This window comes from Eriocheir sinensis, chromosome 30 (assembly GCF_024679095.1).
Source record: "Eriocheir sinensis breed Jianghai 21 chromosome 30, ASM2467909v1, whole genome shotgun sequence".
In the NCBI taxonomy this organism is placed as follows: Eukaryota; Metazoa; Arthropoda; class Malacostraca; order Decapoda; family Varunidae; genus Eriocheir; species Eriocheir sinensis.
The window spans coordinates 16,516,502-16,538,818 of NC_066538.1; the positions used below are offsets into that span (position 1 = coordinate 16,516,502).

General features: G+C 41.9%; 1 protein-coding gene across 5 annotated transcripts in view; it reads right to left on the reverse strand.

Moving 5' to 3' along the window:
• Nucleotides 1–1,765: 1,765 nt before the first annotated feature.
• LOC127005659 (motile sperm domain-containing protein 2-like) overlaps nucleotides 1,766–22,317 on the reverse strand; it is a 29,000-nt gene continuing 8,448 nt past the window's right edge. For 3 of the 5 annotated variants that reach the window (XM_050874746.1, XM_050874743.1, XM_050874744.1), the window contains exons 4-10: nucleotides 20,948–21,111; nucleotides 18,758–18,975; nucleotides 17,787–17,865; nucleotides 15,788–15,900; nucleotides 14,747–14,944; nucleotides 13,207–13,332; nucleotides 1,766–12,453 (exon numbers count right to left, since the gene is read on the reverse strand). In XM_050874746.1, coding sequence (XP_050730703.1) covers nucleotides 12,253–12,453; nucleotides 13,207–13,332; nucleotides 14,747–14,944; nucleotides 15,788–15,900; nucleotides 17,787–17,865; nucleotides 18,758–18,975; nucleotides 20,948–21,111 — 1,099 coding nt within the window. In that variant the 3' untranslated portion in view covers nucleotides 1,766–12,252. The remainder of the gene's footprint in view (nucleotides 12,454–13,206; nucleotides 13,333–14,746; nucleotides 14,945–15,787; nucleotides 15,901–17,786; nucleotides 17,866–18,757; nucleotides 18,976–20,947; nucleotides 21,112–22,317) is intronic. The other 2 variants (XR_007758781.1, XR_007758782.1) reach the window with 2 other exon arrangements.

Below are 22,317 nucleotides of genomic sequence, written 5' to 3' on the forward strand. Positions count from 1 at the left end.
GATTATTTTATTTAAGTACACTAATTACAGGTTAATTTTATAAATAAAATACGTAAGAGAACCCAAAGATTTTAACTTTTGTGATTTACTTTTATTAATATTTATAAGATGTTCCCTGTGGGTGGTTCAGCTTCACGTACTGGTCCCCTTTTCGGCTTCTTTTATGCCATTTTCTTCCTTCTTTATTTAAGTTTATAGTCTATTTTATAGTAGTAGTTTATTTTAATTGTACGCTCTCAGTGGTATATTATTTGCTCGTTCCTTAAAATTTGGATTCGTTCCGTATTAGAAAGCAAGATGTTGGATTCCTTATATTTGATGAGTTCAAGGTGACAACCCTATATAGAGTTCTTACCCGCCACAGGCTCAAAGGCTAGTGCGACGGAGATGAGCACTGCGACTACGCGCAGCCATTTATAGCTGCGCGTGCCCAGGGCCGCGGACCACGTGCTATAACGTACGTGTCCCTAACTTTACCTTTTACTTTATCCGGAAGCTGCCATTGTGTTGCCGTTTTCCCTTAGAGTTTTGCCTCCTACACTAGGGTGACCAGACGTCCCCGTTTTCAGTGACCTGTCCCCGGCTACTGCTGTCCCCGGAAATGTCCCCGGTTTTCACTGTGACTGAAAGATCCGAAATTCGAATAAAGGAAAAAATGAAAAAAAAAAAAATGTTGGCCAAACTATACGTATAGTTGCGCACCGCACTATACTCGCACTGTACACTACAGTGTATAGAACTAAGGATAAGATAAACAGCTTTGCACGGCATAATTTGCGAGACTGCCTTCCAAGAACATACAAATTGTTAATCAATTGAATTTTTATTTAATTCCTTTGCAATTTAGGATAAATAGGGTGAGAGAAACTTTTGAATGCTGCTTTATGAATAATGGTAAGGGCAGTGTCCCCGTTTTAGTTTTTCAATGACAAAAACACTACATGTTTTGGAGTTTTTTACGCCTCTGAACCGAAAATGTCCCCGGATTTTGTCTCAGAAATCTGGTCACCTTATCCTACACCTATCCATAAAGTGGAAAATGCCTTAAGCTAGAACTGCTAGCATTTGCGCTTGTGTTCCTCTGTCCATATAATGGTGCCCGCGAGCGCCAGCCAATCACAGGTAGTATCTCATATGGCACGATGGCAGCCATTACACACACGGTCCCAAGCACCCGTAGCATTTCATGTCATGAAACACACGAAAAATTGATCCAGACACAAAAAGGGTGGAATTCATATTTCCGGTGCCGGGAATCAAACCTGTAACCACCCAGACAAGAAGTCAATTATCTAGCCAATCGGTCAAAATGGTGACCCGCAAACTGAGTGGGTTTTGGGGTCTTTTCTGCATCAAGCAGGGCATTACATGGCTCCTTCCCCATCTAGGTCAATTTGTGTTTTTCCCACTGAAACTTACGTTTTCTATGAACTTTAAAGAGAATGGGCATTCATCTCCTGTTTCCAGGGGTGACTCATCAGAGCAGAGGAGAGGATCCCACTGCTGCCACCACTTGTATTACTCAGAATTCCACTTCCCATCATCCACATGAGCTCTGTCCTGGAAAGGGTGGAACAAATGTTTCTGGCACCAGGGATTGAACCTGTGATCAACCAGACGGGGAACAACCGTTTTGCCCAATCGGCCAAGGAGGGACCCCACTTGCTGTGTGGGTTTAGGGGCTTTTCCGCATCAGGCAGGTTATTACATCAAGATCATGGTACTGCAGATGTTTTCCCGTATAACTTGTTACAAAAACACAGGGTCACAAGTATAATAGTATATTTATCTTCCCTAATGTCATGAATCCAAACATGTACTAAACATGAACGGGGGAAACGGGATCATATCCAAAACTAATGTAACGGCAAGACAATTAAGCTCCTGCGGAGGAAAGACATGGACTTCCGACGCCACCCAAAATGTACACACACACACACACACACACACACACGGACATACACGTTTAATGATCACAGAATACATCGAGCAGCGTACTCATGCCGGGGTTGAGGTGCACAGTGACTCAAGACCACATGGCTACAGGAGCTTGTGCAGGCTTGGTACACGGGCTTGTAACACGGGCGGACTGGCACACACGGAGGCCAGTGCTGCACCTTTCTCCTACACCTGACTAGGGCATCACAGACCACATGGGACACAGGAGATGGACATGTAGAGAGACACTCGGCTGCTGGCTCACATCCACTAGGTCTAAGCAGAGTCGTAGAATAAGAAAGTTGGGTCACCTTCATCACCGGCGATTTGTCATTACCCCAAAAAAGCCGTACAAAATTAAAAATGATGCTGATACGAGTGTTTTTTTATGTTCTAGGCATCGTCAAGATCTCAAAAAATTCCTAGAGCACAAAAAAAACCATCATCAATTATAGTTTCGTGCAGCCCTTTTGGTAATATGGCAGTGTTGAAGGTGGTCAAACTTTTCTATTCAATGGCTCTGGGTCTAAGGGGAAGATCCTGGGCCTAACTGTCTATAATATTCGGCCTAACATCGGTAACATTCACAGTGATCTTTCTACCCATAGTAAAATAAGTGTAAATTGTGCGAGTCTATAATACAGGGAAAACATATATGTAAACGTAGCCTAACTTTGCAAATACACAAATATACATCCATATGGAAATGTAATCTTGATAATAGACATATAGTTAATTATGTGGACTCTTATCTCACTCTCCTTGTGCTATCCATGGTACAGGTAAGTAAATAATGGGTTGTACTTCCTTCATCATCCCCTAATGAAAATGGGCTGCAAAACCTAAGCCCATATGAGGCGTTAGAGCCAAGGGGGCGAGCACGCCATGATGTAGTTTTGGGTAATGAGGATTTAAAGTTAAGCAACAGTGCCGTTTTGTTATAACTGCACTGATCCCTCTGTACACCGGTTATAAGGTCGCTTTTCGCCAGACAGACTATTTTTTTCTTATGGAGAAGGGTTACGCCTATCTTGCGCAAGCCATAACTCAAAACATTAAAACATCACGCTCGCCCCTTTGGCTCTAGACACCTCACATTCTTAAACACTTCAAGGCTTACACACTCACATTTAATAAGGCTTTTGCAGAATTAGTGAGTACTTTCCATGGGTAGTTTTATGAGCCTAGTGATGGTTTGACAAGGCTTCTCTACTTTGAACAATGAAAATGCATGAAAATCTGACTAATCTTTCATTGCAGCCCTTGGAAATATTTGTTGTGAGTCGCAAGTGTCTGAGAATATGGGCGATAGATACAGAGATCCATGCTTACCTCCAGCCTTGAAAGTACTGTGTGGAGGTATGGAGGTGTTTTTTGATTGGTTGTGTTTGTGTGGTGGTGTGTTGAAGGTTGACTGTCTGTGTGGTGGTGTGTTGAAGGTTGACTGTCTGTGTGGTGGTGTGTTGAAGGTTGACTGTTTGTGTGGTGGTGTGTTGAAGGATGACTGTCTGTGTGGTGGTGTGTTGAAGGTTGACTGTCTGTGTGGTGGTGTGTTGAAGGTTGACTGTTTGTGTGGTGGTGTGTTGAAGGTTGACTGTCTGTGTGGTGGTGTGTTGAAGGTTGACTGTCTGTGTGGTGGTGTGTTGAAGGTTGACTGTTTGTGAGGTGGTGTGTTGCAGGTTGACTGTCTGTGTGGCTTGTTTCATAGTATGTGTTGTATAGGTCAAGTGTTCATTCCTGCCACAATTCACAACTTTTCTTGGGATACGGAACAGCAGACAACGAAGATCACTCAAGCAACACACTGATTCCTTGATGTTTTCCCTGAATAAGACAAATGATGAAAACCTCTTAATAACCACATAATAGACTGATGGAACTTGATGCTACAAAAATCACTCAACTAAGGTATTGGTTCATTGATGTTTTCCCTGAATAGGACAAATGATGAAGACCTTTTTATAACCACCTAACAGACTGATGGTATGTACTTGATGCTACAAAAATCACTTAAGTAAGACATTGGTTCATTGATGCTTTCCCTGAATAGGACAAATGATGACAACCTCTTAATAACCACCTAATAGACTGAGGGTATGTACTTGATGCTACAAAAATCACTTAAGTAAGACATTGGTTCATTGATGCTTTCCCTGAATAAGACAAATGATGACAACCTCTTAATAACCACCTAATAGACTGAGGGTATGTATTTGATGCTACAAAACACACGAGTAAGATATTGGTTCCTTGATGTTTTCCCTGAATAAGATGAATATTGAAAACCTTTTACGAGCATCTAACATACACGAACTGATGGCACAATGATACAAAACACACACAAGTAAGATATTGGTTCCTTGATCTCTTCCCTGAATAGGACAAATGATGACAACCTGTTTATAAGCACCTAACATACTCTGATGGCAATACAAACTCCAAATATCTTGTTCACACTTTCCTACTTTCTCCCATTCACAGATATTGGTTCCTCGATATTTTACCTGAATAAGACAAATGAGGAAATCCTTTATATAAGCACCTAACAGATTCTGATGCCAATACAAGTTCCAAATATCTTGTCAACACCCCTTTACTCTCTCCCACTCACAGATATTGGTTCCTTGATCTTTTCCCTGAATAAGACAAATGAGGAAGCCCTTTATATAAACACCTAACAGATTCTAATGTCATTAAAGTTCCATATATCTTGTTAACACTCTCTTACATTCTCCCATTCATATATCAGCAATTTGCATGAAGTATAACAGTACAGATTCAATTCCTTTATAGCCATTTAGTGTGTCTAGTGCAAAGAAATGTATAATGGTATCAAATTGGTTTACAGAGAGCTCGTGTATTTAGAGAGCTTTTAACTATTTCTCATATAATTAATCTCACTCCTGACACCGGTTTGTTACTTGTGGCCGCTGTAACATTCATAACATTCAAAGATCAACAATTTGCATGAAGTATAACAGTACAGATTGATAGTGTGTCTAGTGCAACGAAATGTATAATGGTATCAAATTGGTTTACAGAGAGCTCGTGTATTTAGAGAGCTTTTAACTATTTCTCATATAATTAATCTCACTCCTGACACCAGTTTGTTACTTGTGGCCGCTGTAACATTCTCTGAGCAAAGTATTCTAACAACACACTGAGCAAGGTTGTGTGTATAGGACATTACTGGTGTGCTGAAACTCAAGTTACACACACATACAGACATACACTTTTGTTTTCATTTGTTTTTGCCCTTGAGTTCCTTCCTTTGCTGTAAACATGAAAAATAGAGAAAACACCAACACACACACACACACACACACACACACAAACAAAATAATGCCCTGGTATCACAGCATATTAGACAAACCTGCAGAAAAAAAAGTTAAATTATACACAAAAAAATTAAGAAGCTCAAAAGTGCCAAGCAAAGAGTTAACATGGTAAGTAAATACATAGTACATAATTATGAATACACGCACACACGCACACACACACAAAAAAAAAAGAAATGACAGTCATAGTAATAATAAATGCCATTGACGAGTGTTTGTTCCCTTACTCAATCGTACATACTAGTTATATAAGTGTTACCATTCCTTGTACGCAAAACAAAACAATGGTATCACCAAGTATAGCACCACCTCTCTCTCTCTCTCTGTCTCTCTCCCTCTCTGTCTGTCTGTCTGTCTATCTCTGTCTGTATCTGTCTGTCTCTCTCTCTCTCTCTCTCTCTCTCTCTCTCTCTCTCTCTCTCTCTCTCTCTCTCTCTCTCTCTCTCTCTCTCTCTCTCTCTCTCTCTCTCAAAACATACGCCCATTGCACTACTTATCTAATATTTTGCCGATATCACATTCAACACAGACATGTTAACAATTACCCATATTAGACACTGAATAGATATAACTAATAATGTCTTCTTTATGCATTTCTATACAAAACGAGTATATATAGAACAGCTTGATGCAAAAGTGTGTGTCATGGATTACAATGATTTCATCACCATAAAGTTTCAACCCCTCGCTGTAAAAGTTCTTCTCATAGACTTTATACATAAGAACAATCATGTTTATATAGATATTTATCACACGTATATATATAACTCTGGATACTGATGATACACACACACACACACACACACATACATACATATACACATACATTAAATCATCTTTTTGTTCCTATATTTTCCTACTATACTCCACTTCATTTAGATAGACCTTGCAATTATTATGGTAGTGAGAGATGTAGTAGCAGTAGTAGTAGTAGTAGTAGTAGTAGTAGTAGTAGTAGTAGTAGTCATGGTTGTAGTAGAATACAAAAAGTAGAAATCACATACGTACACACAAACAAAAAACATCCTTGACTCATAACATTCTCAACCTGCTTAAAATTTGTTGGCTAAAAACTATCAATGAGTCATATTTCTCGACTGACTGACTTACTAGCTGACTGACTGGCTGACTGGGTGGTTGTTGCAGAATGGCAGTGACAGTTGTCGTTTCCTGCACAGTACAAACGTTTGGCTGCCCTAACTGCACGACACACGGCAATGGTGAGTCTGTGGCTGGCTGATCTAACGGAAGAAGTGTGTGTGCTCTGACCTCACCTTTGTATACCAACGCTGGCTGACTGTCTGGCACACACACACACTGTCGCCTGATTTTCTCAACATCGTATCAGTATTTATTAACAGAAATGAGGATGATTTGTATTTCTGGTCCTGTTTTTCAAGGCATTGGTTTTGTTGATATTGTATGTCTGGAGGAAGAAGACAGAAGCTACTGGCAACAACATAGATCGCATTAGGAATTAAGGTGAAGAAGAGGAGGAGGAAGAAGGAGGAAAAGGTTGCAATATGATGAATTAACTCCAAAAATCCAACACTTCTAACTGGGTCCCAAAAATGGCGGTAAAAAGTCAACATATGAAAGTGTGGCTGATTAGTCTTTCTTGTCGTTTTTCAAGGCGTGGTAAGGTGGTTTTGTTGATACTGTGTGTCTGGAGGAAGAGGATGCAGAAGACAGGAGCTACTGGCGACAACATATTGGAGCGGCCGACCCCATTAGGAATTAAGGTGAAGAAGAAGAGGAAGAAGGAGAAAACGGTTGCAATGTGATGAATTAACTCCAAAAATCCAACACTTCTAACTGGGTCCCAAAATTGGCAGTAAATAGTCAAACCACCCACATACTGTTAATAAATACTAACACGATGTTTAAAAAATCTGGCGTACATTCTACACTAGTGATGTTTGGGTGTGTTGCCTCATCAGAGACAGATAAGCAAGCTGTGTGCACTACAAGATGGAAGATGTATACACACACACACACACACACACACACACACACATACATACACAATGAGCACACTTACGTAATGTTGCTATATGTCAGACTACTAATATTTCCTTTGTCAGCCGTCAAGACACTCAAGAAGTGGGTAAACAAGCTTTGTACATTACCACTGATATTCTCTTGGAAGATGTGTACATTTGGAAAACACCTGCGTACACCTGTATATGGCTACGTCTCACTACTCTTGCTCCCTGTCTGATGTCTAAATAAACAGAGTACATGTAGGCAAGCTGTGTACATGACCACCGATGTTCTCTATGAGGATGTCTACACCTGGGTACTATTACTATATTTCACCGCTGAGGTTTCACGCCGGCACTCCTCTAACTCTTTTTAGAAGCAGTGAGTAGCAGGCTTTTTTCATACATTTGTTTCCTTTTTTTATGCCCTTGAACTGACTCCTATGCTGTAAAAAAAAAAAAAAAAAAAAAAAAAAAAAAAAAAAAAAACTGTCGAGTCGCCTTCCGCTCACACGACATTCATGGGTTCACAGATCAATGGGTTAAACAGTGAACACATTAGCAACTTCAGGGTACGTGAGATGGTTCATGATCATGGCTTATGCAGTGCAGTATAGGGATGCATTTTTTAGAGATTGTAATGATTTTTGTTGCTTTTAGGTACCAGAAATGTGTTTCAGCGCTATCTTGGGTCACTTATGCCCTTAGAAAAATTAGTGTGCTTTGATCATTTGGGGATTTTGTGAGTTTTCATGTGTCTCTGCGAACTAACCCCAATGAATGTAAGGGGTGATTAGATTTAGGTCTATGCGACATACATCAGTTTAAAGACAATGTTACTTCTCAACGGGAAGAAATTGAATCAGTCAGTTAATTCTCAGTATGACAGTCACGGATAAACAAATATTCCATACGCCTGAATTTCTGAAGTCATACTGATGTTGTTTGTCTTTAGTGTTGTACTGTTTCTGGCATTAAGTATGTGTATATTAAGTAGGTAGCGAGTGTGTGTGTATTTACCTAGTTGTAGTTTTACAGGGCCTGGGCTTACGCTCGCGTGGTCCCGTCTCCGTATCTGTATTTGTCCAACTTTTCCTTAGAGCTTTGCACACTCTTTGCCGATACTACATCCTCACTTAATCTGTTCCAAACCTCTATATTTCTTTGCGGGAAGCTATATTTCTTTATGTCTCTCGAGCATCTTCCTTTCCTCAATTTTTTACTGTGTCCTCTTGTGTTCCTGGTGTTTATTCCTGGTGTGTGTGTGTGTGTGTGTGAGTGTGTGTTTGTGTGTGTGTGTGCGAACCCTATAGATGGCCCAGAGAATCATGTCTGCAAGGATGTGGTCTTGATCATTGGTCCAGCGATAGCAAAACAGTGTCCCTCATTTATAAACTCTTCAAAACGTTAAAAGTGGTCTAAGATTACTTATCACATCAGTACACATAAATATATTGGTATAGTCTACGGGGAGGTTATTGTCCGGGTCACAGTTCTTCATCACCCCAATATGTACACCCACGCAATGATATCAACAGCAGTAACCAATTATCTCCTTTGCGGACACGTGAAATAAAGGTTATGTTTGTCTGTCACCTCTATATGCACATCCATCAATGACATCAACACCGGTAACTATTGGTCAACGCTGTGCACGAATAAGATCGGTTAATAGTTGTCGATAAACTCAATATATACCCCCAAGAAATTGCATGAGAAGGAGCAAGTGTTGGTCACCTTTTGCATACATGAAAAAAAGGTGGATAGTTATAAATCATGATCACCTCCACACACACACACACACACTCGTACACACACTAGAGATGCACACACTTCCACACTACACACACACACACAAACACACACACCAAGGGAAGGAGCATCACCATCAGTAGTGGTCATAAAGCAGTATTGGCAGAGCTCCCCGAGTTGATTAATCTTCCCCATAATGAGTGTCGACACATACACACATATTAAGTAGAATTGTTTGCAAAGCTTCCGTTTTTTCCCATTAACCCGGTAGCAGCGACGGGCCAAATTTGTGGCTTTACCATGTAGCACCGACGGGCCAAATTTGTGGCTTTACCATGTAGCAGCGACGGGCCAAATTTGTGGCTTTACCATGTAGCACCGACGGGCCAAATTTGTGGCTTTACCGTGTAGCAGCGACGGGCCAAATTTGTGGCTTTACCATGTAGCAGTGACGGGCCAAATTTGTGCCATTATATAAGCCCCCAAAAATAGATGATGCATAATCTGATCATTAATGCTTTGATATATATTATGAAATGGTTTGTGTGAGGGGTGATTTTTTCTCGTTTTTCTCGCTTGGAGGGACCATTAAGAAACATGATCCCCGCTGCTACCAGGTTAAGTGTCACAAGTCACCTCCTACAGCTTGAGATACACTTCATGTCTAAGTAAGCTTGAGTATAAACTGGGGAAGTACTTCGGAGTGATTCCTTGTGAGCGCTGACATGACTGAGATGACCCTCCTGATATGATCTCTTGTTGCTGGGATCTACTTCTGAATGACTTGAGGGGTTGAGTGGATGGCCGACTATAGACACTGGACACTAAGTTGGTTCAGAAGCTCCGCCCCTTCTTCCAATGCTGTGGGAGCTGATTGGTTGGATGAAGGAGCTCGGGGTGTTAGGAGTCAATGTTTCTATGGATGGAGGGTGAGGGAGGGGGCGGCACTTCTGGACCAACTTAAATGTGCCATGACTAAAGTGACTGGCTGGCTAACTACTTGACTAATTGGCTAACTGACTGGGTGGGTGGCTGACTTTCTGATTGAGTAATTGTCTAATGGACTGCCTGACTGACTGGCTAACTAATTGTCTAATGAACTGGCTAACTGACTAACTAAATGGATGGCTGACTGTTGAATGGACTGGCTAACTAACTATCTGAATGGCTGGTTGACGGCTGACTGTTGAATGGACTGGCTAACTAACTATCTGAATGGCTGGTTGATGGCTGACTGTTGAATGGACTGGCTAACTAACTATCTGAATGGCTGACTAACTGACTATCTGAATGGCTGGTTGACTGGCTGACTGATTATCTAATGGACTAGTTAACTGACTGATTGAATGGCTGACTGATTCTCTAATGGACTAACTAACTAACTAACTGTCTTATGAACTGGTTAATTGACTATCTGAATGGATGGCTGACTGGCTTACTGTTGAATGGACTGGCTAACTAACTATCTGAATGGCTGGTTGACTGGCTGACTGATTCTCTAATGGACTAGCTAACTAACTGAATGACTGGCTGGCTGGCTGGCTAACTGACTTGCTATATTGCAAACACTAATACTGCATCTCACAGGCCTCACTAACCATCTCCCTCACTAACTACACGGCAGCAACACCACACAGCCCAGCAGCCGTGACATTTATCCCGGAGACGTTAGGTTACCAAAGGACTGCTGAGTAGAAAGGTCAAAGAAAGGCTAATACCATGGACCTGCCTTCAAAATCTATGCTCATCTAAACTGCATGAAGGACTGACTGACTAACTGACTGACTAAATGACTGACTGACTGACTGAGTGACTATGGGCCAGTTTCACAGTTCCCCGTGATGGGTTAGTAAGCTCCCAAACCAATACCAGAGCCCTCGAAACTTCCTTGTATAGTGTCTGGTGTTTATATTTAAGTTCACAAATTTGATGAAACTATACAGAAAAAGTCTTGTGTATTTAGTGTGGCATCGAAGACCTCCCCATTTTGGATTGTATGGGATTCTATAGTTTGGTTTGGGCTGTTACGAAGACACTGTGTTGGACTGTGAAACTGGCTCTATGACTGACTAACTGACTTACCGACTGAATGCAAAAATAGATCATATGTGGTACTTTTCTCCTCTCCTAACCACACACACACACACACACACACACACTCACACCCACACTAGAGAGCATGACCTAAGTAAGAGGTGGGAACACGCATAAGTAGAATATATATGTAGAAAATTTTTGCGTTGCCAACTCTATATACCCATTTATCGATGAACACGAGGAGATGGGAAGGCAGGAGTGAAGGGGAGGAAAATAAAGAAAGGAGGAAAGGAGAAGGAGGGAGGGTAACAGAATGGGATAAAGGAAGCTATCAAGGGCACAGCCAAATCCTGTTATATATCCTTTGTCAAACCTACACATTTAGCAAACAGGAAAGAGAGGGAGAGGGAAAGGAAAGAGAGGAAGGGGCAGGATGGCAAGAGAGGAGAAAGGGAGAAATAACAGGGAAAGGAATGAAAGGAAGGAGAGGGTGAGGGAAAGGAGAGAGGAGACAGGATGGTAAGAAAGGTTAAGAAGGGGAGAAAAAAAGGAATGAGAGAAAGAGAAGGAAGGAGAGAAAAGGAAAGGAAAGAGGAGACAGGGTGGCAAGAAAGGAGGAGGAAGGGAGAGAAAACAGTGGTAAGGAATGAAAGAAAGTAAAAGAAGGAGAGAAAAGCAAAGGAGAGAGGAGATAAGATGGCAAGAAAGGAGATAGAAGGGAGAGAAAAACAGGGGAAGGAATGAAAGAAAGAGAAGGAAGGAGGGAAAAAGGGAGAGCAAAAGAAAACCACCAAAGACAACGCAACTATAAAAAAAACACTGACCAAAAAACGAACGAGACACAAGAAAACCGAAAACACGACACAACTCAAAACGTAAACATTGAAACAAAAGAAAAAAAAGAAAACCACCAGACAACGCAACTCAAAACATCACTGACCAAAAAATGAATGAGGCAAGAAAACTGAAAACACGACGCAACTCAAAACGTAAACATTGAAAAAAAAAAATGAAAAAAACACCAAAAAAACGAAAATTTTGAAAGAGAGAGAAAGAAAGAAAGAAAAACCACCAAAAACACAAATCATAACATCAACACCAACCCAAAAAACAGACACACCAAACAAAAACCACACACACACGCACGCACACATTCACACCGTCCACCTAAGTCAAAATCAGGTCAAACGTCACCACTAAGCCTGCTATAACTCCTCTCCATGACCCGTCCGTCCTGCCTTGTGGAGTGTGGAGGAGTGGAGGAGCAGCGTGGAGGTCATGTTGTTGGTGGCCATGACGAGGTAGAAGAGGACGGCGACGAGGATGGCAAGGAGGAGGAAGGCAAGGCGACGGGCGGACCGCAGCTGTTCCTCGATCACCGTCTGTCTGAGTAACAGCTGGTCCAACTGTGGGGGGTGGATGATGGTGGTGGTGGGTGGTGGTGGTGTTAGTGGGACTGGTGTGAAGGTGTGCATGATGGAGGAAGGAAGGAAGAAACAAAGAGAAGATAGGGAGAGACAGGAAAGGAAAGAAAGTGTGAGGAAGGGACAGAGAGAGAGAGAGGGAGGAAGGAAGACTGGTGGGAAGAGACAAACAGGTAGGAGAGAGAGAGGAAGGAATGGAAGGAAGGTAAGAGGAAGGAGCAGAGAGAAGGGAAGGAGAGAGAGAGAGGAAGCAAGTGATAAAGAGGAAGGGATGAAAAGAGAGAGGAAAGAGGAAAGGATGTTAGGAGAAGAAAGGAAAAGAAAAGGGGGAAGGAAAGGAAGGAAAGAGGAAGGAAGGGACAAAGAGGGGATGCAGAGAGAGCAAGGAAAGGAAGAAAGGTGAGAGGAAGGAACACAGAGAAAAGAGGGAGAGGGAGGAAAGAAGGATGATAGGAGGAAAGGACAAAGAGAAGGGCAGAAAGGAAGGAAAGTAAAAGGAAGGGAGCACCGGGGAGCAGCATGGGACAAGCAGAGAGTCATATATCACAGCAACCACTATAAATAAAATTCGCCTGTGCCACTAACGAGCTGGGGCCATCTAAGAGGACCCTCAAGAGAGCCTATCGGAGCTACAGGCAGCACCCAAAATAATAATAATAATAATAATAATGATAATAATAATAATAAATAAAATAAAATCAACACTAGTAAGCAGCAACAAAGTATCGCACTGACCTTTGAGAGCAGTTCCGGGGGCATGGTGGAGGTTGGCGTGGCGCTCGCGGAGGCGGTGGAGCTGCTGTCCTCGGCCGCCACTCCCACCCGCAGCCGCGCCTCAAACAGGTCATCCTTGCCCACGGTCTGAAGGGGAAGAATCAACATCACTTCACTATTTTCAAAGGCCTATAAAACCAGCAATGTTAAGCTTATAAATACATGTCTCCCTCACTTTATGATGGTTTGTTCATTGAAGGCTGGTAGGAGTGAGGTAAAGTTTGTAAGGAAACTGGCAAAACAAGAGAGAGAATGAAAGAGGGAGAGAAGAAAGGATGGAATGATGGAAGAGGGTGTAATCTGAAAAAAGGGAAGAAAAGGAATTTAAGAAGGGTAGGAGTGAAGTAGAAAGGAAAAGTGTGTATGTATGTGTATAGAAACTGGCCATACAAGAGAGAGAGAAAGAGAGGTAAGAAAGGATAGAGAGATGGAAGTGGGTGTGACATGAAAAGGGGAGGAAGAATAAAAGAAACTGAAGGAAGGTAGGACTTGAAGGGAGGGTAGGTAGGTTAGGTTAGGTTAGGTTTGGTTAGATTAGGCTTAGATTACATGAAAAAGGGAGGAAGAATAAAAGAATCTGAAGGAAGGTAGGACTTGAAGGGAGGGTAGGTAGGTTAGGTTAGGTTAGGTTTGGTTAGATTAGGATTAGATAACATGAAAAGGGGAGGATGAATAAAAGAATCTGAAGGAAGGTTGGACTTGAAGGGAGGGTAGGTAGGTTAGGTTAGGTTAGGTTAGGTTAGGTTTGGTTAGATTAGGATTAGATAACATGAAAAGGGGAGGAAGAATAAAAGAAACTGAAGGAAGGTAGGACTTGAAGGGAGGGTAGGTAGGTTAGGTTAGATTAGGTTAGGTTTGGTTAGATTAGGATTAGATAACATGAAAAAGGGAGGAAGAATAAAAGAATCTGAAGGAAGGTAGGACTTGAAGGAAGGGTAGGTAGGTTAGGTTAGGTTAGGTTAGGTTTGGTTAGATTAGGATTAGATAACATGAAAAAGGGAGGAAGAATAAAAGAATCTGAAGGAAGGTAGGACTTGAAGGGAGGGTAGGTAGGTTAGGTTAGGTTAGGTTTGGTTAGATTAGGATTAGATAACATGAAAAAGGGAGGAAGAATAAAAGAATCTGAAGGAAGGTAGGACTTGAAGGAAGGGTAGGTAGGTTAGGTTAGATTAGGTAAGGTTAGATCAGATCAGGTTAGGTTAGGCTAGGTTGTTAAAATTAGATTAGGTTAGGTTAAGTTAGATTAGATTAAGTAATGTTAGATTAAATCAGGTTAGGTTAAGTTAGATTAGGTAGAAAGGCCAAATTGAAGGGAGGGTAGGTAGGTTAGGTTAGATCAAATCAGGTTAGATTAGACTAGGTTGTTAGATTAGGTTAGGTTAGGTTAAGTTAGATTAAGTAATGTTAGATTAAATTAGGTTAGATTAGGTAGAAAGGCCAAATGTGTAAGGAAACCAGCCATCTACCTCACTCTGCCCAGGGACTAAACTCCTTCCCTTACCTTGAACAGCTGTGACACCTCTTGGGAGCTTATGTCGGTGTTCGGTGCCGGCGTGGCCATCACCAGGAACTTGTCCCTGACCAGTGCCGAGGGTGCCAGCTGCTCCCCCACCGTCACCCCCACCTCCAGCTGGCCCTCAGCCTCCAGCACACCCACCGACGGCTTCACCCGGTACTTCTCGGGCGATGTGGTCTTGATCTGTGACATGGGAGGGAAGGAAGGCTGGGGTTGGCAAATAGGTGATGGTGAAGGGGATGTTTTTTTACGATAAAGAAGTCAACTTATGGGCAAAAGAAAAAAAAAAAAAGGAAACAAAAAGCCTGCTGGATATAATAGGTGTCTGTTGGTAGTGGTAGTGGTGTTGGTGTTGGTATTGGTGGTGGTGGTGGTGTGTAATGGATTAAACAGTTGTCTGGTGGTGTTGGTAATGTTATTGGTGATGGTGGAGTTGGTGGTGTGCGATGAATGAAACAGCTGACTGGTGGTGGTGGTATTGGTGTTTGTGTGTGTTGGTGATGATGGTGGTGTTATGTAATAGATATAAAAAGTGTCTGGTGGTGTTGGTGTTGGTGGAAGTGGTGGTGGTGGTGATGATGGTGGTATAAAATGGATATGATAGGTGTCTGATGATGGTGGTATAAAATGGATATGATAGGTGTCTGATGATGGTGGTATAAAATGGATTTGATAGATGTCTGATGATGGTGGTATAAAATGGATATGATAGGTGTCTGATGATGGTGGTATAAAATGGATATGATAGGTGTCTGATGATGGTGGTATAAAATGGATATGATAGGTGTCTGATGATGGTGGTATAAAATAGATATGATAGGTGTCTGATGATGGTGGTATAAAATAGATACGATAGGTGTCTGCAAGTGTTGGTGTTGGTATTGGTAGTGTTGAAGGTAGCAATAGTGATACATAATGAATATAAAATTGATTGATTAGGCGATATCTCAATGGATGGATATAAAAGGAAACTGGTGGTAATGGTAGTGATATAGGAAGGATGTGAGGTGCAGGTCAAGTCCCCACCTTGATAGCGAGGGGGTTGGCGCTGGGGTTGGTCAGGAAGATGCTGGAGGTGACCCCGATGCGACAGCTGCTGAACACGAGCTCCTCCGCTGGGTCGATGTCCACGTACACGCCTGGCGGAAGGTAAACAAAGGTGAGGTAAATGGAAAAAGTATATTAGAGTAGGTAGTAGGGTAAAGGAGGTTAGTAAGGAGCAAGGTAAGGAGTAGTAAGGTAGAAAAAGATGAGGTAAAGAGAAAAGGCATAGCATACAGTAGGCAGTTAGCAGTATTAAGCTAAAGGAGAGAGGTAAGGAGTAGTTAGGTAGAAGTAGAGTAAAAAGTAAGGTAGAGTAAGTATTAGTAGTGAGAGAGAGAGAGAGAGAGAGAGAGAGAGAGAGAGAGAGAGAGAGAGAGAGAGAGAGAGAGAGAGAGAGAGAGAGAGAGAGAGAGAGAGAGAATGTGTGTCCATTATCTTACCATATCTTCATTTCTTTCATACATTATCAGAACAATACAGCCAGCACACACACACACACACACACACACACACACACACACACACACACACACCAATAATCCTACTAAATATGACAAACAGCAATAATCTAGTACTCGGAGATAAGGGGACTTTTAACGGCCCATATCTAACTGAACATCTCATCCAGGGCTTGACTTATCACATGAACAACAAGGAAGGAGGGAAGGAAGGGGAGAGAGAGCTTACCTATCAGACTGAGCAAAACAAACAATATTAACCTTGGATTCCAGTGACATGAGGGGACTTTTAACTGGCAATTTCTAACAAGACATTTTAATACGGTCTAATTTAATGCATGAATGACAAGGAGGGAGGGAAGGAAGGGGAGAGAGAGCTTACCTATCAGACTGAGCAAAACAAACAATATTAACCTTGGATTCCAGTGACATAAGGAGACTTTTAACTGGCAATTTCTAACAAGACATTTTAATACAGTCTAATTTAATGCATGAATGACAAGGAGGGAGGGAAGGAAGGGGAGAGAGAGCTTACCTATCAGACTGAGCAAAACAAACAATATTAACCTAGGATTCAAGTGACATAGGGAGACTTTTAACTGGCAATTTCTAACAAGACATTTTAATACAGCCTAACCTAATGCATGAATGATAAGGAAGGGGGAAACAGGGGAGGAAGAGCTTACCTATCACACTGAACATCATAAAACATCAATAAGCTACCATCCTTTAACCTGCCAATGTCTCTAACAGATCATCATTTATACAGCCTGACCTCTCACACAGGAATAAAGGAAGGGAGGAGGAGGAGGAGGGAATGAAGGGGAGAAGAGCTCTAGTATCAGATTAAGCATGACATACCAATCCAGTACTTGGGGTGATAAGGGAACACATGTACCTACTCAATCATCGCCCCGTCACCTCTACCTCCCCTATCTGCCACTGAACCTCTTTTAGGGGGTTAAAGGAGATTGTGACAGATAGAGAATCAAAACATACAAAAAAATTAAAAGATGTTGTTGTCAAATGAAATTGTGTTTGTTTTTTAATATGTTAATGTGACAGAGCCCCCCTCCTACCAAAATAAGAGATAAAGAAGAAAGAAAAAAAGAAAGAAAAATAAAAGAAAAGCTAAAAGTCTGGCTTATAAATTTTTGGAAGTTTTGATAATAACATATATAGGCCAACCTGTTTCCTCTGATGTCTTTATTTATCCAGGTGAGTATATGGACATGGGCAGGTCATATTACTGTACAGGAACACATCATCCACTTGAGGCAATGATATGTTCTATTACTTCTGACCAACCCTATTTAACAACACCTATTGACATTTGGCCCTTTGCATATCTTTCCCCATTTTGTCTTTCAAGTGTAAAGAAACTGTAAAGTATGATCATCCACTTCAAACCAACTATGTATTATTCTACCACCAAACAACCATATTTCTACCAACACAAGCAAATATCTATCAGAACAAAACCACTATTCTCTCCCACTCCCTCTCCGTCACCTCCAACTCACCTCCACTCGACGGGTTCCTCTTCGCCACAGTCTTGCCTCGGAGTGGGGAGGACGGTGCGCTGCCCTCGGCGAAGTGCACCTGTGGGAAGGGATGTGAGGTGAGGCAAGGTGAGGGGATGATTACTGGGGTGTTCAAGTCTTGGGGCCGCAACTGCAGGGTCATATGGCGCTGACGAGGTGAGGTGAAGGGAACCGATATCAGTTGTGTTTCTTGTTTGATAGAGGAATATCAATCGACACCAATCTCAAGCATTCCCTACTCGCCTGCCGCCCCCTGGCCATTGCTCCTGCCTCTAAAACTCGATAAAGGTATTAGTGGCCAGTAATATAAATGAATAAATAAATCAGAGAAATTGTAATACTGCAGTGCCACATTGAGCCGGGTATCAATCTAGAGGAATAGAAATCAGGCCAGTCTACCAAATGAACCACGGATGAGCTAACAACTTCATCATGCCAAAGTATGCTGGCCAGACTTCTGTTTAATGGTGTGGGTTCAATTCCTGGCACTCAGTGGTGCACATTTTGAGGATAAAGAAATGGAGTAAGCTGGGTTCTATTGATAAACAGCCATTTGAGTTTGAGTGTGTGTATGTGTGTGTGAGCTTGTAATTTTATATGTATGTCATTACCCATGTGTGTGTAAGCTTTGTGTGCAAGTAGAATGTACATGTATGAATTTATGAATGATTAGTATGTGTGTATGAATGTATGTATATATGTATGAATGCTTGAATATGTGAATGTATGTATATATGTATGTACGTGTGAATGTTTGAATGCTTGAATGTATGTATATGTGTATGTATGAATGCTTGAATGTATGAATGTATGTATATGTGTGTATGTATGAATGCTTGAATGTATGAATATGTGTGTGTATATATGAATGCTTGCATGTATGAATGTATGTATATATGTGTACGTATGAACGCTTGAATGTACAAGTACCTATGTGCTGGGGACCTTACCTTGCGGTTCTCCCCGATGTCCCCGTTGGGTACCGTGCCAGACGAGGGGGAGGAGGACATCATCTCGGGTTCGAAGGAGTACTCATAGGCATCGGTTCCGCCCCAGGTGGTGAGGCACTGGTCCGACGTCACAAACTCCGAGATCGACTTGCGGTCCACGAACTTGATCTTCTGGACACTCTTCGGAGGCAGCCACGACTTGATGATCTTCCACATGGCTGGGGGGGAAGGGGGAGGGGGTTGATGAGAGTGGTGGTGGTGGTGGTGATGATTTATGTGGATGAGGGAGAGAAGGGGGACAGTGATGGTGGAGCAATGCATGGTGATTTTTTTGTTGTTGTTGGTGTTTTGTTCCGCTTTCAAGTTGCTTCCAATACAATAAAAAAAAAAGGGGGGGGGGGTAGTGATGCTGGTGGTGATGATCTATACAGTTGGGGAAAGGTGATGTTGGTAGTGGTGGTGGTGATGGTGGTGATGATCTATACAGTTGGGGAAAGGTGATGTTGGTAGTGGTGGTGATGGTGGTGATGATCTATACAGTTGGGGAAAGGTGATGTTGGTAGTGGTGGTGGTGATGGTGGTGATGATCTATACAGTTGGGGAAAGGTGATGTTGGTAGTGGTGGTGGTGATGGTGGTGATGATCTATACAGTTGGGGAAAGGTGATGTTGGTAGTGGTGGTGATGATCTATACAGTTGGGGAAAGGTGATGTTGGTAGTGGTGGTGGTGATGGTGGTGATGATCTAGATGGGGGAGGAATGGTGCTGGTGGTAGTGATGATGATGGTGATACTGGTGATGATCTTCTATATGTCTGGGGAAATGGTGACAATCTATACTTTTTCATTTTTTTCCTTCTCCCTCATTTTCTCCTCATCCTCAACTTCCTCGTCTTCTTCCCTCTACCACCTCTTCACTATTTCACACCACTATATACACTGTCAGGGAAATGATGATGATGGTGGTGGTGTGGATGTCCCTCGGGTTCTGGGCAACACATATGGGACCTAACCTTCGGGCAGTGTCTTCTTCGTTCTCCCTCCCTTGCGTCTAGCCATGAGTGGAAGGTGCTGTCTTAAATCCTGACCCACCAACTTGTTTAAACTAAGGGAGTATGTGCAATGAGCTACCAGTCTCCCTCACATGTAACACCTCACTTCTACATCTTGCAAATAACTAAGCACAGCACAGCCAATGAAAGGAAATAGAAGAGATTGGCACTGAGAGAAAGGGTGGAGAGGACATGTGGAAAGAAAAGGAGTGATATATATTGATAGGGCTTTGTGGCAAGACTTCTATAACTTGCAAATGACCGAGTACATCACAGCAAATGAGTGAAAATAGAAGGGACTGACACTGATAGAAAGGGTGAAGAGGACATGTTGTAAGAGAAGGGGTGATAACTGTTGATAAAGCTTTGTGGCCAGACTTATTCTACCTGCAAATGACCAAGCGCATCACAGCAAATGAGTGGAATTAAAAGAGAGGACTGCGATAATGAGGGTGGAAAAAAGAACAAGATAGATAGAAAGAGTGTAGGAAGGAAATATGGAAAGAGAATTGGAGATAAATGCTGAGATAAGGCTTTGTGGTCAGGGAGGAATTCCGAGCTAGTAACAATGCTTTGAACTGCCACTCATCTACCTACAAATATTTTCTCTTTAATAATAAGAAAATACAGATGTACAGTTTGGCAGTTCTAGATTTGTTGCAGTTTTATTTTTTCCCCTTGAGTTGCCATCCTTGCTGGAAAAAAAAGGAAATAAAAAACCAGCAGCCACACCCTAATATCCACAAGGGGTGAGGGTCGAGGTAGGTGGTAGGGGGAAGGAGACCAGTTGGTAGACCTAGGAAAACGTGGAGAAGGTGTATACAGGAAGACTTGGCATTGATGGGATTGGATGAGCATCAGGCAGAAGACAGAGTAGAATGGAGGAGAGCCATAAAGCGTCCAGCCGCTCAGGAAGAGTGAAAACGGACAGTAAACGGAATGATGATGATGGCGAGGGTCGAGGGCGTACTCACCGTTGGGCAGCCAGGGCATCTCAAAGGCAATAATGTAGTTAAGGATCAGGCAGAAGACAGAGTAAAATGAAGGAGAGCCATAAAGTGTCCAACCGCTCAGGAAGAGTGAAAACGGACGGTAAACGAAATGATGATGATGATGGTGAGGGTCGAGGGCGTACTCACCGTTGAGCAGCCAGGGCATCTCAAAGACAATGATGTAGTTGAGGATCCAGGGGTAGTAGTTCTGGAAGAGGTTGATCATGTACTGAATGAACTCCATGTCCATGTTCTTCATCCCCGTGTCGCACATGTCGAAGAACACTGTGATCCACTCCCCCTTCTCCTCCCTGAAGAGAGAAAGGAGAAATGTTTAAACACTGGGATGGACATGTTAAGTTTGGGGCATATATTCTAAAGATGTGTGTGACCTCAGTCCTTAGAGTATAGGAAAAAATGAAAGCTTATTCCACTCTTCCTCTTCCCTCCCTGTAAATGAAAAATCTTGGTAATACTGGGATAGGCGTCTGTACTCAAGGCAGATTTCCCCTTAGCTTCTCATTTAAAAGTATAATTGGTAGAGGCATGAAAAAGAGGAGCATCGAAATTTGTCATCCTAGAGCGAGACCCAATTCAAATTACCGTCCCGCATAACAAACTGATGCACTCAAAACTGATTTCCATTTAGCTTCTCATTTAAAAGTATAATAATTGGTACAGACATGAGAAAGAGGAGCATCAAAACTTGTCATCTTAGAGACTTACCCACTTCAAATTACCATCTCAAGATAACAAACTGCAAAACTTGTCATCTTAGAGACTTACCCACTTCAAATTACCGTCCCGCATAACAAACTGATGCACTCAAAACTGATTTCCATTTAGCTTCTCATTTAAAGTGTAATAATTGGTTAAAAGTATAATAACTGGGCATGACAAAGAGGAGCATCAAAACTTGTCATCCTAGAGCGAGACCCACTTCAAATTACCATCTCGCATAACAAACTGATGCACTCAAAACTGATTTCCATTTAGCTTCTCATTTAAAAGTATAATAATTGGTAGAGACATGAGAAAGAGGAGTATTAAAACTTGTCATCCTAGAGCGAGACCCAATTCAAATTACCATCTTGCATAACAAACTGATGCACTCAAGACTGATTTCCATTTAGCTTCTCATTTAAAAGTATAATAATTGGTAGAGACATGAGAAAGAGGAGCATCAAAACTTGTCATCCTAGAGCAAGACCCAATTCAAATTACCATCCCGCATAGCAAACTGATACACTCGACTGATTTCCATTTAGCTCTCATTTAAACACTCAAATTACCATCCCAAGATAGCAACTGATACACCTGACTGATTTCTCCTTTAAAAGTATAATAATTGGTACAGACATGAGAAAGAGGAGCATCAAAACTTGTCATCCTAGAGCAAGACCCAATTCAAATTACCATCCCACATAGCAAACTGATGCACTCAAGACTGATTTCCACTTAGCTTCTCATTTAAAGTATAATAATTGGTTAAAAGTATAATAACTGGGCATGACAAA